This window comes from Lampris incognitus, chromosome 9 (assembly GCF_029633865.1).
Source record: "Lampris incognitus isolate fLamInc1 chromosome 9, fLamInc1.hap2, whole genome shotgun sequence".
NCBI lineage: Eukaryota > Metazoa > Chordata > Actinopteri > Lampriformes > Lampridae > Lampris > Lampris incognitus.
In genome coordinates, this window is record NC_079219.1 from 21,921,472 (window position 1) to 21,934,571 (window position 13,100).

Genomic DNA, 13,100 nt, shown 5'->3' on the forward strand with positions numbered 1-13,100 from the left:
TTACATCTTAATCTAACTAGAAACGGAGTTGGTGAGATAAAAGGTGCAAGATAACGTTAATGTGGCCAAAATAAATAGGAAATTTATTTTCTTAATTTCTCCAATACCGATAGAAGAACCGTTAACATCAGAGCTTATCAATACTACGGTTTTACATAATTAGCACCAGTGACCATTTAATTCCAGGTTTTGGTACCCATCCCTACAGATCAATAGACTTCATTCACATTACAGCTCTTAATGCTCAATTCCGATTTTTTGCCCTGATCCAATATTTTCACTTGGTTGTTCATATTCATGTTTGTAAGGTGATCCATATCTGATTTTAGTGTGAACAGATTGTGCCCGCACACGTATTCATAACAAATAATGCAATCCGCCTGTGAGTTCAACAACAAAAAACGTTTTCATTATGAGACCAACAAAACAAAACATGAATGAAATTAATGGTGGCGCGCTGGTACAAGCATTCATTACTAAGATAATGTGCTCTGTAGTCTGATGACAGTAAACAATGATCTTGAGGATGAGAATGCAAAAATGGCCAAAGCCATAGTTGTAGCTGCATTAGCAGTTATTGCTAGTAGTCATGTACAATTTTGAGTGACGTGAAAGTCCCATGAATTCTGATCTGATCGGTCAGTCAGGCCATACTGACACAATCAGATATCCATCGGATCCCAGTACCACATATGAAAGTGGCCCAAATCTAATTAGAAAAAAAAATTATTTTTGCACTCACACTGCTTGGAAAAAAATCTGATCTCTGTCACATGTGGCAAATAAATCAGATTTGGGCTACATTTTGCTTGTAATGTGAATGTAGTGATAGATAGATGAACAGATAGATAGATAGACAGACAGAACTGTTTGGTTGGTTGATTGATCGACTGATTGTGTGTACCTGGTGCTAAAGCCTCTCCCAGCACTGACAAACAGCTCTTGCAGGATATGAGCACTGCTCTGCGGCATGGTTTCTATATACAGGCACAAAAACCCCCATCCAAATAAATAAATAAATAAAATCACCACATAATCTTGTATTCACAAGTTTAGTTAGCTGTTATAAACAAAGTGAGTGTTAGATAACAGAGAGAGAGAGACAGAGAGAGAGGGAGACAGAGAAAGAGAGAGGGGGAATGATGAATCAGGCCAAGATTGTCATTTGTTCTCTTGTTCTTTCCATCTGTCTCTCTCTAAATTTCCCTCAGTCTCAGTCATGCAGGGACAGAGACTACTGATAGGGAAATCAATCCTGCTCTCTGGAGATTGCTTGAGTTTGACTTCAGAAAACCAGACACAGCTAATCTAAAATCATTATGTGTTGGTGGTTACACAAACTGACATGTGTTAGGATGTGGGTGTGAGGTAGGAAGAAAAATGCTAACCAATTGTCTCCTTAACAGTATCGCTCACCTTTGGATCTTGGCTGTCTTCTGTGCCAAGAGGGCCTTCTTCCTCAGTGAGAGTCTCTTCACAGCTACTGTCTCGTGCTACAAGGAGGAAGGTATCGCCCAGTAAACAATCTTCAACTCGAGGCAACAACTTCTTGTTGGCAAAGGGGTCTGGGTGACAGCACCAATCATCCACAATGGCATTCCAGTTTCCATTAGGGAGAGGAAGCACTCGCTTGAACACCCTTAGTTGAGAGGAGGAAAAAAAGGACATATCAATTTGTAGTTTTAATAGGAAGAACACAGAAATCATTTGCATCATTTATCTCAGTCTGCAGTAAAACTGTATTCATAAGGGTCTGCAGGGTAAAGTACGTTTCACTTCAGGCATTCCTCAGGCATTATTTCTTTCTCTAGTCTCCATGTGAAAGACGTTTTAGATAACTCACTTTTTAAGAGTATTATAAACCAGACCTAGCCAAGGGGAGTGTCTCGGTAATGCAGCTATTATAGGGGAAGACTGTTAGCCGGCTCATATAGCCACAACAAGGAACAACCTTACGTTCTTTTTGAAAAATAATTGAAAAAAATCATATAAACAATTAAGTGCTTTTATGTCAAACAACAAACATTTTAAACCATTTTACTCTCCATCTACTGCGACCACGCTTACAAGTCATCTTCTTCTTGCAATAGACTCTGATTCCACCTAACTGTTATTGTGACTTTGCCATGATTTGGGTCTAAATAAATTAACCTGACTTAAAAAAGCAAGAGGCAACATTCAGATACCATTGCCAAGTCCAATCATCTCAAGATAATAATAATTTGATTTATGTAGCACTTTTCTAAAACAATGCCACAACGTGCTTCAAGAAACATTTTTATTTCTGAAGGGTAGCATTCCATTTCCGTCACACTGACTGACAACACATGGTCAGGAATTAACTCAATACAACCCTCCATAAACTGGTTTTCTGTTTGTCCTCATCCTCACCTGTCCTGTAGTAGCCTGGTGTTGCAGACCTGGCAGTAGAAACAATAACTCTTTTTTGGCTGAAGACCCTCTATTACATCCTCTAATGTCTCTGAGGAATAAACAAAAACAAAACAAAACAAAAACAAGTTGATCCAAGTTTTGTGAAAAAGTACAGTAACCTGGTAATATAGCCAAAATCAATAACATTCTGGGTGGTGAAGGCAGTTTGGGTAGGATGTGGGCAATCAATCAGATTTTTTTTTTTTATTCAATTTGTCAATGAAAATAACTTCCTCTTACCGCTGGAGCAGGAGAGATGGTAAATCACTCTCCCCTCACCATAAAAATATCTCAGGACACTTTGAGAGATGAAGTTTGGTTCTATATTGCAATGACTTCTGAGTTGTAATTTGATAAATGTCCCAATGAGCTCAAGGAGAGAATAACTGTTCATTCCCGTTAGTGAAGAGGCTCCAAAGGACAAATTTCCCTCCTCCACAGTCTCCGATGATCAAATGACTCATGCCAATTCATTTAGATGAAAAAGCAGTCTCAACACATGGTGGGTTCTCAGAGCACAAAGGCATTATGTGTGTATTCTCATACTACTGGCCCAAAAGTGAAGACAGTTACCTTCATCTGTGCATTGGTCTACACTGATACGCAGTCTGAAATGGAGCTCATCATGGCCAGACTCCCCACCAGCTGTTTGTATACAGGATCCCTGTTCATGGCTGACTCCTGCTGGCAAGTCTAGGCGTAGCAGGCCTCTGGGAGTACTGATGTGGAGAAAAGAATCTCCTCCCGTCACACTCACTTTAGCAGGGCTTCCAGCCACATCTTTTCTGAAGGGTAAAAAGGAGAGCACATACAGGAGCAGACACCCACAAATATATTTTACACAGTCAGGTCAAACGCACTCTTTTGTCCTAAATCTAAAACACTGGTTTCAGAAGAATCTTTCGTTAGGCGAAACTTCAGCACACAATGGCAGGTAAACAGTGACAGTCCTGGCTGCAGAACAAAACACACTAAAAGAGCATATAGTATATTACTTTTGTCTGCCATAGAAAATGTGGATAGAAAGAGGGTGTGTGTGTGTGTGTGTGTGTAGGTATACTATAAGACCAGTCACAAATGATTATCATCAATGTCTTGCTATTTGTTGCAATCTAAGCTAGTGATGCAAACTCTGATGAAGGTTTTGTCATGGGAATATTGTCTAACAGACATCCTCCAGAGTAAAGCAGCAAAGTTTTGGGCATAAACAATTGTAGGATGTCTGGTTATTCGCTCTTGTTTCCGAATCCATTTATGGGAATTAATTTAGAGGAAAAGTTCATACTGAAATAACATTGGCATCCTCTGTTTTGCAAGAGGTCTTGCATGTTCTTGCCCCGTTTGCCTGATCTTCTTCTGGATACTCCAGTAGAGCCTAAATTGTCCATAGGTGTGAATGGTCTGTGGACTGGCTACCTGTGCAGCATGTCTCCCTGCCTTCTACCGAATGCATTTGATGAAGCAGGTACAAACAAAGAGTGAATGAATCTCTTACATTCTTTCTCTTATCATTTGTAGAGAAGTAATAGGTAGTAGAAGTTTTGGAAATTATTTTTCATGTCAACACCGGCCCCGGACCAATAATATTCATGGTAGGCCATAATACGTTATGGTTCAGCAGATTGGTGGTTTAAATGCCATTCTCCTCTTTGAAATTCCTGAAGAGATCTCCCACTCTTTACCTAAAGTCTATCAAAATAATTTATTTTCAATACAAGAATACCATTCAGTCAGTCCAGATGAGTTAAGGCTGCGTAACTGTTGTATTCACCGCGGGCACTCCGCTGGCAGACAGCCTCATTATTTATAACTCAATATCCCCACCTAGTGGCGTCGTAGGTTCACATATTAGGCTGGGAAAGCAGCACCAGTTTTAAGTTTTGTCTCTCCAGTAACTTAGCTTTTGATGCTTGCATATGTAACCGCCCCCCCCCCAAAAAAAACGAAAAAAAAACGAGGTCAACTGAATTGCCATAATCATAATAGCTATCAAATTTGACGTGTTGCCATTTTAATTCACCGCGCTAACCACGCGGTGTCTCAGATCCCATCTTTTGAGCTAAGTTAGCCATTAGCTTAGCTTCTTCCCCAGTCAATCAGTAAGTTATAGAGCAAATGGCCTCTACAAAATATTTACCCGACGATGAGGAGACCGGTCTGAAGACGTTTTCTCAGCTCTAGAAAAGCCCCAACTCCTCCGGCATCAACGTTAGCTGACATCTCTGTTGGGTTTCGGCTGAATATCCCAAAAAACACGTAAAGAGACAAGAACCAAACCCAAAACTTAAAAGACAGCGAATTAGGCGGTGACGGGTAATTACAGATCCCTGTGCAAACGCGAAGCGTGAGCTTAACTTAAAAAGAGAAAAATAAAAATACATATCTGGCGGCAACACGGACGTGGACCTGTGCATGCGGACAGCACTGGCCAGAGCAGAGCAGAGGAGGAGGAGGAGGAGGAGGAGCGGATCTGCAGTGCGGTGCAGTCTGGGAGCTGTCAGTCGGTCGGCGTTGAGCTACCTGAAACATAATCGGCAGGAAAACACCAAGATGACTAAGAATATGTAGAGCGCAGACGGGCATTTACCAACCCATTAAGCTATGAAGGATCGCTTGACAGCAACAAATAAATAATAAATAAATACGAACAGATTATCGGGGGCGATAGCCGCAGCCGTGGCCCGGCAAAGCGGTCGCGTCAGTTGGACGTATCTGCCGTGAACATAAACGTTAGCGTTAGCTAGCGACAGTTGTCAAGCCGCTTCCATTCGTCAAATTGCGCACATGGTTGAATGACAGTGGCTGGCTGCTATTATAAAACGGTAAGCTTCATGTCAGCTCGGATCGTGAGGGCTACATTGATATCCTAGCTACTGTTAATTGTGGCACACGTAGCTAGCGCTACAGAGGGCTAAAAAGAAAAGTTAGCTTACACACGTATGCGTACGTAGACACAACAGGTAAGGCGTTATTGCCCCAAAGCAACGTCAGCCGCGTTACTATCTCCTCACCCGGTTGTGTGGCTTAATAACGTATTTAGCTGGCTGTCTGTTTACTATCGTGTTAATTACTCCAGCGATGATCCGGCTACAGTGGATGACAGGCGCTGCTATTTGGGTGGCATGCTGTGCATCCGGTTCGTGATGTTGACAGTCTTCCTGTGATAGCAAGCTAGCAGTGTTTTCTCTATGCATGACCAAAGTATTGGTAGTTTCATCAGAACATCGTCGCTGACTGATTTGGTATATTGCTTTTAAGACCTAACATGTCCATTAGGATATCCATTCCCAAGGCAGCTTTCAAGTCCGGCTGGTAATGGAAGCCGTATCAAAGCTAATGCAGTGTGATGTGTGTTTGTGACCTGATAATATCACAATAAAAACAACCCGCCTCACATTGAAGTTGGTGGGACTGTCAAATGACGTTAAGATCCGTACGAGCCCATCTCTTCCCTTTTTATCGGAGAATTTTGCTTCTGGAGCCAGGATTGACATTCTGTTAAATTCAGTGTATTGTTAAAAGAATGAACTGGCAGGGGTGAAAAAAAAGCACCATTTTGACCAAGGTCAGAAAATCTTTGGCTGTCGGGGCCAGTACTACCCTCAGCTTCGCCTGTCCAAGTCAGTTGTGATTTATTTTGGAGGTCATTTCATTTTTCAACTTGACTGTTGTCTTGCTTCTGCCCCTGAAAACATATGCATTTATGGCTGCTCTCACTTGACTTTGCTCCATCTGATTTATGATTTATTTTGGAGGTCATTTCCTCTTTTAACTTGACTGTCATCTTCCTTCCGTCCCTGAAACATATGCATTTATGGCTCCTCTCGCTGGACTTTGCTCCGTTTGATTTATTTGGCTTTGTCAGCGAAGAGCATTAACTGCTTGCCAGCAAGACTGCATTTGAACTATGGTGATTAAAATTTCAGACATGATGTATTAGCATTTATGTCTTCCAAGTATGTGATCGTAACTCTTAAGCAATATTTCTTTGTTTTTCTCCGCCCCTCCCTTTCTCAACTTTCTCTTCCTGTTTTTGGTGCTCTCGTCCACACAGCTGTTGGTGTGATGTACATACAAGAGCCTGCGGTTGCACAGTAGTGGCAACAATAATCACCCAGGAGAATGAATGCAGAGGAGGTGGAATTGCTCAGTGACTCCAAGTACAGGAACTATGTGGCAGCTGTGGACAAGGCCCTTAAGAACTTTGAGTACTCCAGCGAATGGGCAGACCTCATCTCTGCATTGGGCAAGCTTAACAAGGTAAGGATCCTGCATACCGCAGCTGTATGAGCAGTGTTTACAGACACTTGTACTTCACCGCAATCACTCTTTCTTGACCCCTTAAGCTGTATGTATGTCTTAGTTTCTGAACGTGACATATCATTGTAATAGGTGTATATACTAAATAACTAAGTAGGTTGTAAGCCTGCATCTAATGGAACTGCACACTGCAAGAGAAGCAATATGATTCATGGGGTTAGATTTCAGAACGAGATGGTTTGTCTCTTCCCGAGGTCTTTTGACTAAAATATTTTAAGACTTTTTGAGCTTGAGCACTTTTCTTGAATGGCACTGAGATGATTAAAGACTTGTTTACTACTATGTACTTTATTGCATCCTGTCACAGGTATTGCAAAACAATGCAAAATACCAAGTGGTTCCCAAGAAGCTAATAATAGGCAAGCGTCTTGCCCAGTGCCTCCATCCAGCCCTCCCCAGTGGGGTCCACCGCAAGGCTTTGGAAACTTATGAGATCATTTTCAAGATAATTGGACCCAAGAGGCTGGCCAAAGACCTCTTTCTTTATAGGTATTTTTGTGCTTCTACTAGCTATGACTTCAGCTGGTTGTACAGTTTTCATTTAGTATTGTTTCCCAACATAATTTTTTTCACAACATTGAGTTACAAAACGTTATTTGGCAGACAAAACATTATTGTATAACACGGGCTTGTGTCCTATGTCATTTTTTTCCCCCTCCCCTGTCACTTTAGCTCAGGTCTGTTCCCTTTACTCTCCAATGCTGCTATGTCTGTGAAACCTGTGCTGCTTGGGCTGTATGAGACCTACTACCTGCCCTTAGGGAAGACCCTGAAACCTGGGCTCCAGGGACTGCTCACTGGGGTGCTGCCTGGTCTGGAGGAGGGCTCTGAGTACTATGACAGGTAAAAAGATCAATTATAAAAAAAAAATTGAGCAAAAAAGAGGTAACAAGTCCCATGATGAATAGGCAAAAAATATGGGTTGTGATTGTATTAATAATACAAGTTGAGCCAGCTCATTATTACAGAACAAAGTTGCACCCCACAATTCCTGCAGAAGTTTAAACATTCCAATTCTTCACCATCTTGCTAATGACTATATGTCTAATACAATCCAAAGCCACACTTCAAGCACATTGTTGTAAACCAATGTTCCCTCAGACATTCTTGCCATATGGCTACAAGAATCTCCTATGAAGTCAAGTAGAAGACTAGGGTCTAGGGTGCGCCATTTTAATAACTCAACTGTAGAGTGAAAAATACTGGCATGTTCAAATAACCAACTGTGACAGTGATCACTATGTTCTGCATGTCTTCTCCATAGGACCAACACTCTGCTGGAGAAGGTGGCGGCAGCAGTTGAGCAGTCGGCCTTCTACAGTGCACTGTGGGGCAGCATCTTGACTAGTCCCGCTGTGCGTCTGCCCGGGGTCTCCTTCGTTCTGCTGCACCTCAATCGCAAGCTCTCAATGGAGGACCAGCTCTATGTCATGGGCAGTGACATTGAACTCATGGTACACGGCAGACAGTGAAAGTTAATATCTTTAAAGACACAATGTCACTGTGGCCTGGATTCAACTGCCATGTCAGCAAGCATCCACCTTGTTGAAGTGTCATTGAGAGAAGTACCTAGTTCATACCACCTCAAAGGGTACTTATCTGTGTAAACTTACACTTTAGCCTCTCAACAGAGTGGAACCAGCAAAAAGTTACATTTCATCAGTAGTATCACTTAAAAACTTAAGGTCATTGAAAAGTATTAGCTTTCACTGTATACAGACAGGACGTGAAAGGAGGAAGCATATGCTGGGCTAGCTGCAGTGCATAATGAGGGGCATCATCCCCAAATGCTCTGTATGACATTCTGTACATTGTTGTTCATACAGTACACATGTTTACATGACCAGTATTGTTCATCTGTTCTGTCCAGGTGGAGGCAGTGAGCACTTCAGTCCAGGACTCCAGTGTGCTGGTGCAGAGGAGCACCCTTGACCTCATCCTCTTCTGCTTCCCCTTCCACATGAGTCAGGTAGGATGACTGTGTCTGTGACCTAACTCAAACTGCAGTCCTTTGTGACAACAGGAGTGTTATGATGAGACTGTGCCCATGCAATGGGGCAGCGTCCATGAGCTATTTTTAGCCCTTCCCGAGCGGAAGTGGAAGCTTCGCAGCAAATTGAAGTCAAGACATCGGATGCACTAGCCTACATTAGAAGTAAGCAGTTTGTTGTAATTTTCTTTTCTTTTCTTTTGCGTAATTTTTTGCCTTTTTCACCTATTTTTTTCTAGTGTGCCATGGTTTACATAAAACATTGCTGCTATAGGGAATGCAGTACTGACTCCAGATACGTGGATAGTCGGCATATGGTGGGTGTATGGTTCCTTAATTTTCCTAAACCCAAGCAGCAGCTGGCGAAGTGTTTACGTTGGATCAGAGCTTGCGGCTATCCACATGAGCAATTCAACGTAAACAAAGTCCATAAAGTAACGTTCATCTGTACCAAGCATTTTGTTGGAGGACGTTATTGTCAAGACCAGGTCCGTTGACACGTTATTGTCAAGAGTATTGTCCGTCTCAATAGATTTGACCAGTGGTAGATGTGACCATGATTGAATGACTCTGGCAGGTCCATGGCACTCATCAGACTTTTCCAGCTTGTTATCGGTGGGATGGGAGGAGCCGGTTGGTGACCTTGGATTGCACGAAGTTGCATCTGGTACCACTTGCCATCATCAATGGATGGATCGATTACGTTGTCCCGTCCATCTTTGATGCAGCGCTTGATCCTGAAATGAATAGTCAGTACACCAACAGCTCAGATCTCAATGTAAACAAAAGCTTCACTAAGAAACTCGGCCAGAAAATCTGTGTTCAAGAACTACGTGCGTCAAATCATATGTATTATGGAAGTCACACATAATCTAAACCAATGTACAGTGTCTTCCTTAATGTCTGGTACAAAGGACACTTTTCTCTCTATTTGGCTTTATACTACAAAAGTTCAGATTTTAAATCAAACAATTTCATATGTGGTTAAAGTACAGTTTTTCAGCTTTTATAGGTGGGTGTTTGTATAAATATCGGATTCACATCAATGGATTAATTACATGGAATCTATTTAATTTTTTAATTTACTAATTATTTTACATATTTTCATTTTTATCTTCTCATCGTTCTCTATCTCAGTATCCATATTTCGGGGTGTGGGAGTCATGCTAAAATCCTATCTCTATATGGGAGGGTGTAGTGGTGTGTGTGTACAGTGAATGATAAATGTAAGATGTATATCTTATTGTGGCACTGAGTGTGAGTTGTTTTGTTTGTCTCGTTATACTGTAAACATAGAAAATGAATAAAAAGAATTTTCAAAAATAAATAAATAAATATCAGATTCACCATTTAGAAACTAACCCTTTTTTTTAATTATAGTCCCAGTATTTCAGACCACTTAAATTATTGGGACAAGTTAACATATAATATTAAAAAGTTAATAAAAGCTAATAAAACAAGTCCACTAATTTAACTTCAAGCGTTCATAAAACCATGAGCAGGGGGTGGGGTGCAATTGGTACCCTGTCTCGGTGCTCCCTGGCCAGTCCGCTACTGGCAGGGTCAGTAATAGAAGCTAAGTGCTGAAAAGCTGTGCTTTAACCTCATATGAAATTGTTTGATTTCAAATCTGAATGTAATGTAGTAGCCTACATAGCCAAATGAAGAGAAAATGGGAAACCTTATGCAGAGTGACAGCTTACACACCCCCTCAACTAACCGGTCAATCAACTCTTGTTTTTTTCCTGTCCTCGGCAGTCCACGACTCTGCAACCATCTTTTTAGTTGCAGGCTACTGTGCTCCTCAATCTCCGATGCACCGGGAACATCATTCGGGGTTAATATTATCAGATTTATGGCAACATACACGTGAGTTGGTGTTGTAAACACAGCCATGCTGTACTGTCTAACGTGCTCCGCATGTCTGACTTCCTGTGATGCGTCCATTGCAACAGCGATGCTTTGACATCACTCGTACGCTGCCCCGTTGTGTGTATATTATATGCCTCTCTTTCTCTGTATCTTTCTTTGTGTGTTTTCATGTGTTTCGTGTGTTTTTGTGTGCCAGTTTGTATGTGTGTGTGCGAGTGTGTTTGTGATTATATAGCCATCCAGCATACTGAAGTTACCAGAAACACTGACCCACAGCTGGTGCTTGTTATAGCTTCTAGGAGGAATTTTCCCGTGATTATTTATTAGTCTCTATTCAGTTTTGATTCCTCTTACAGTATATAACTGACATAAACAAATGAGACCATGAGTAAGAAGATTAGACATTGCACTATCTTCTTCTTTCGGCTTGTTCCCTGTTTCTCAGGGGTCGCCACAGCGGATTTGATAGTTTCCATCGGTACCCTGCAAGGGCACAGCATCAATGGCTGTCGTTGTTAACCCAGGCCTTGACTGATCCGGTATGGTCGTGTCAATCTGCATAATTTGGCAAAATTTTACATCGGATGCCCTTCCTGACACAACCACCTACCCTATGGATGGGGGCACAGACATTTATTAGACATTATTTATTATTTATTGTTATTATTATTATTTATTAGATATTAGACAAGTAGACATTGCAATATAATGATTCCAAATGCTTGTCTCGGGATTGGATTCACGACAAAATCTGACAAAATGATTTACGGCATGCAGATGGGATACATAGCCACAATTAGAGATCCATTACTTTATCAGTGTATACCTTGCAAACAGCTGTTTATCCGAAACACCAGTACATCTCTCACTCTTCACTTTAGAACAAATGCACAAGCCACCAAAGGGTGAGTAAGATCTTTGTGAGAGGCCATGCTCATGCAAAATGATGCCGTTCTTTCCCGAAATGCTACCACTTTTGTCCTATAGAGGGCGCAAAGACAACAAAAATCGAAAACTCCTCATGGGAGCTTCAAACTGTTTGGCTCAAAATACCTCTGCTCCTGTCATCGTTCAAGCACAGTTCTTTAATGAAATCTTCTATCCTCTGCATATTTTTTGGTTTTGTGTGTGCTGGTTTGTTTGAGAAAGAGAGAAAAAGTAATCTGCTCTGTTCTGTTGGGTTCTGAGTTTAGGCTACACGTCCTGATATGATCAGGATCCTGTCAGCAGCCCTGCATGTGGTTCTGAGGAGAGACATGTCTCTCAACCGAAGACTCTATGCCTGGCTCTTAGGTACACACACACACACACACACACACACACACACACACACACAAACACATAGATAAACAAAACCACTGTTTGACTTGTACCTTTTTACTTCTTGCTTTAGTGTTTAATTTACATAAGCCCACGTTTCATGTGGCTATGTTTGTCTTGTTGTTATTATTGATATGATAATCTGTTTACAGAGCATAACTTAGGTTTCAGTGCAATATATTAGTGGCCACTTTCTTACCTACTGTTTTCTCTTATTTACATCTCACTTGCTTCGGACGAAAACGCCGGTAAGCTTAGCCAATGATGGGCACCAAGAACAACTTATTGGGTTGTCCTTCCTCTCTCTGAAAATTACCTCTACATGTGTTTGTTTTTCTCTCCAGGCTTTGATAACAATGGCGTGAAAACAGGCCCACGCAGCACTCGTCAGAGCAACCCAGAGGAGCACGCAAGCTACTACTTCAACACCTATTCTAAGGACATGTTGGTCCAGGTAGGCCCCATGCATCAGAGGCATACTCTAATACGGGTCACCTATAAACAGTGTTTGCTCTCATGTATGAACTCAGCCCCCCCCCCAAAAAAAACGAAAACAAAATCTGGATATAGTTGTGTGTGTGCTCTAAATTTGGTCCCCCTCTTGTCTGCCTTCTCATTCAAACCCTCTCTCGCCGCAGCTGCCAACTCCCTCCAATTTTTGCAGGCCAGTCACCCCTTTACAGCTATTCCCAGTGGCTGGGCCTTTGAAGCTGTCTCCCAGTCCTGATGCATGGCTGGACAAGGAGCTCACATGCACATACATAATATGCATGGAGACACACGCAAACATTTATGTATCCCCTGTCTTATTCCCCTGTCACAACTGGAGGACCCTGGCCCTCCTGACTGGGCCTGGCTTGTAATGTGCTCTGGTACTCCGGGGGGCAGAAAGTGAAAGATCTATCAGAAGAGAGTTTTTGTTTTTGACTGTATTTTTTTTTTAATTTAGTTTTTTCCTCTGCCATCTGGTCTGAGGTACTTGTTGGAGCTTCCCTAGTGGGAATCTATGGGTACTACGGGGACCGTATGTCACTGGGCCGCCACATATTATTTGGCAGACTAAGCATGAAACATGTAATACTCACACATACAGATGAAGCAGCAGCTTGAAACGAGGGGCTCTCCACCCAAAATGCATTTTTTTGTTGTGCCAAAGATCAGAGAA

The 13,100-nt window shown here is 41.8% G+C and overlaps 2 protein-coding genes across 2 annotated transcripts in view; one reads left to right on the forward strand and one right to left on the reverse strand.

Moving 5' to 3' along the window:
* ube3d (ubiquitin protein ligase E3D) overlaps positions 1–5,175 on the reverse strand; it is a 29,059-nt gene extending 23,884 nt beyond the window's left edge. The window contains exons 1-6 of the mRNA XM_056285670.1: positions 5,083–5,175; positions 4,571–4,953; positions 3,007–3,218; positions 2,392–2,482; positions 1,417–1,639; positions 905–977 (exon numbers count right to left, since the gene is read on the reverse strand). Of these exons, the coding sequence (XP_056141645.1) occupies positions 905–977; positions 1,417–1,639; positions 2,392–2,482; positions 3,007–3,218; positions 4,571–4,653 (682 nt within the window). The 5' untranslated portion in view covers positions 4,654–4,953; positions 5,083–5,175. The remainder of the gene's footprint in view (positions 1–904; positions 978–1,416; positions 1,640–2,391; positions 2,483–3,006; positions 3,219–4,570; positions 4,954–5,082) is intronic.
* dop1a (DOP1 leucine zipper like protein A) overlaps positions 5,130–13,100 on the forward strand; it is a 37,089-nt gene continuing 29,118 nt past the window's right edge. Inside the window, exons 1-8 of the mRNA XM_056285669.1 lie at positions 5,130–5,255; positions 6,488–6,693; positions 7,061–7,242; positions 7,426–7,596; positions 8,018–8,207; positions 8,624–8,722; positions 11,809–11,908; positions 12,280–12,389. Of these exons, the coding sequence (XP_056141644.1) occupies positions 6,556–6,693; positions 7,061–7,242; positions 7,426–7,596; positions 8,018–8,207; positions 8,624–8,722; positions 11,809–11,908; positions 12,280–12,389 (990 nt within the window). The 5' untranslated portion in view covers positions 5,130–5,255; positions 6,488–6,555. The remainder of the gene's footprint in view (positions 5,256–6,487; positions 6,694–7,060; positions 7,243–7,425; positions 7,597–8,017; positions 8,208–8,623; positions 8,723–11,808; positions 11,909–12,279; positions 12,390–13,100) is intronic.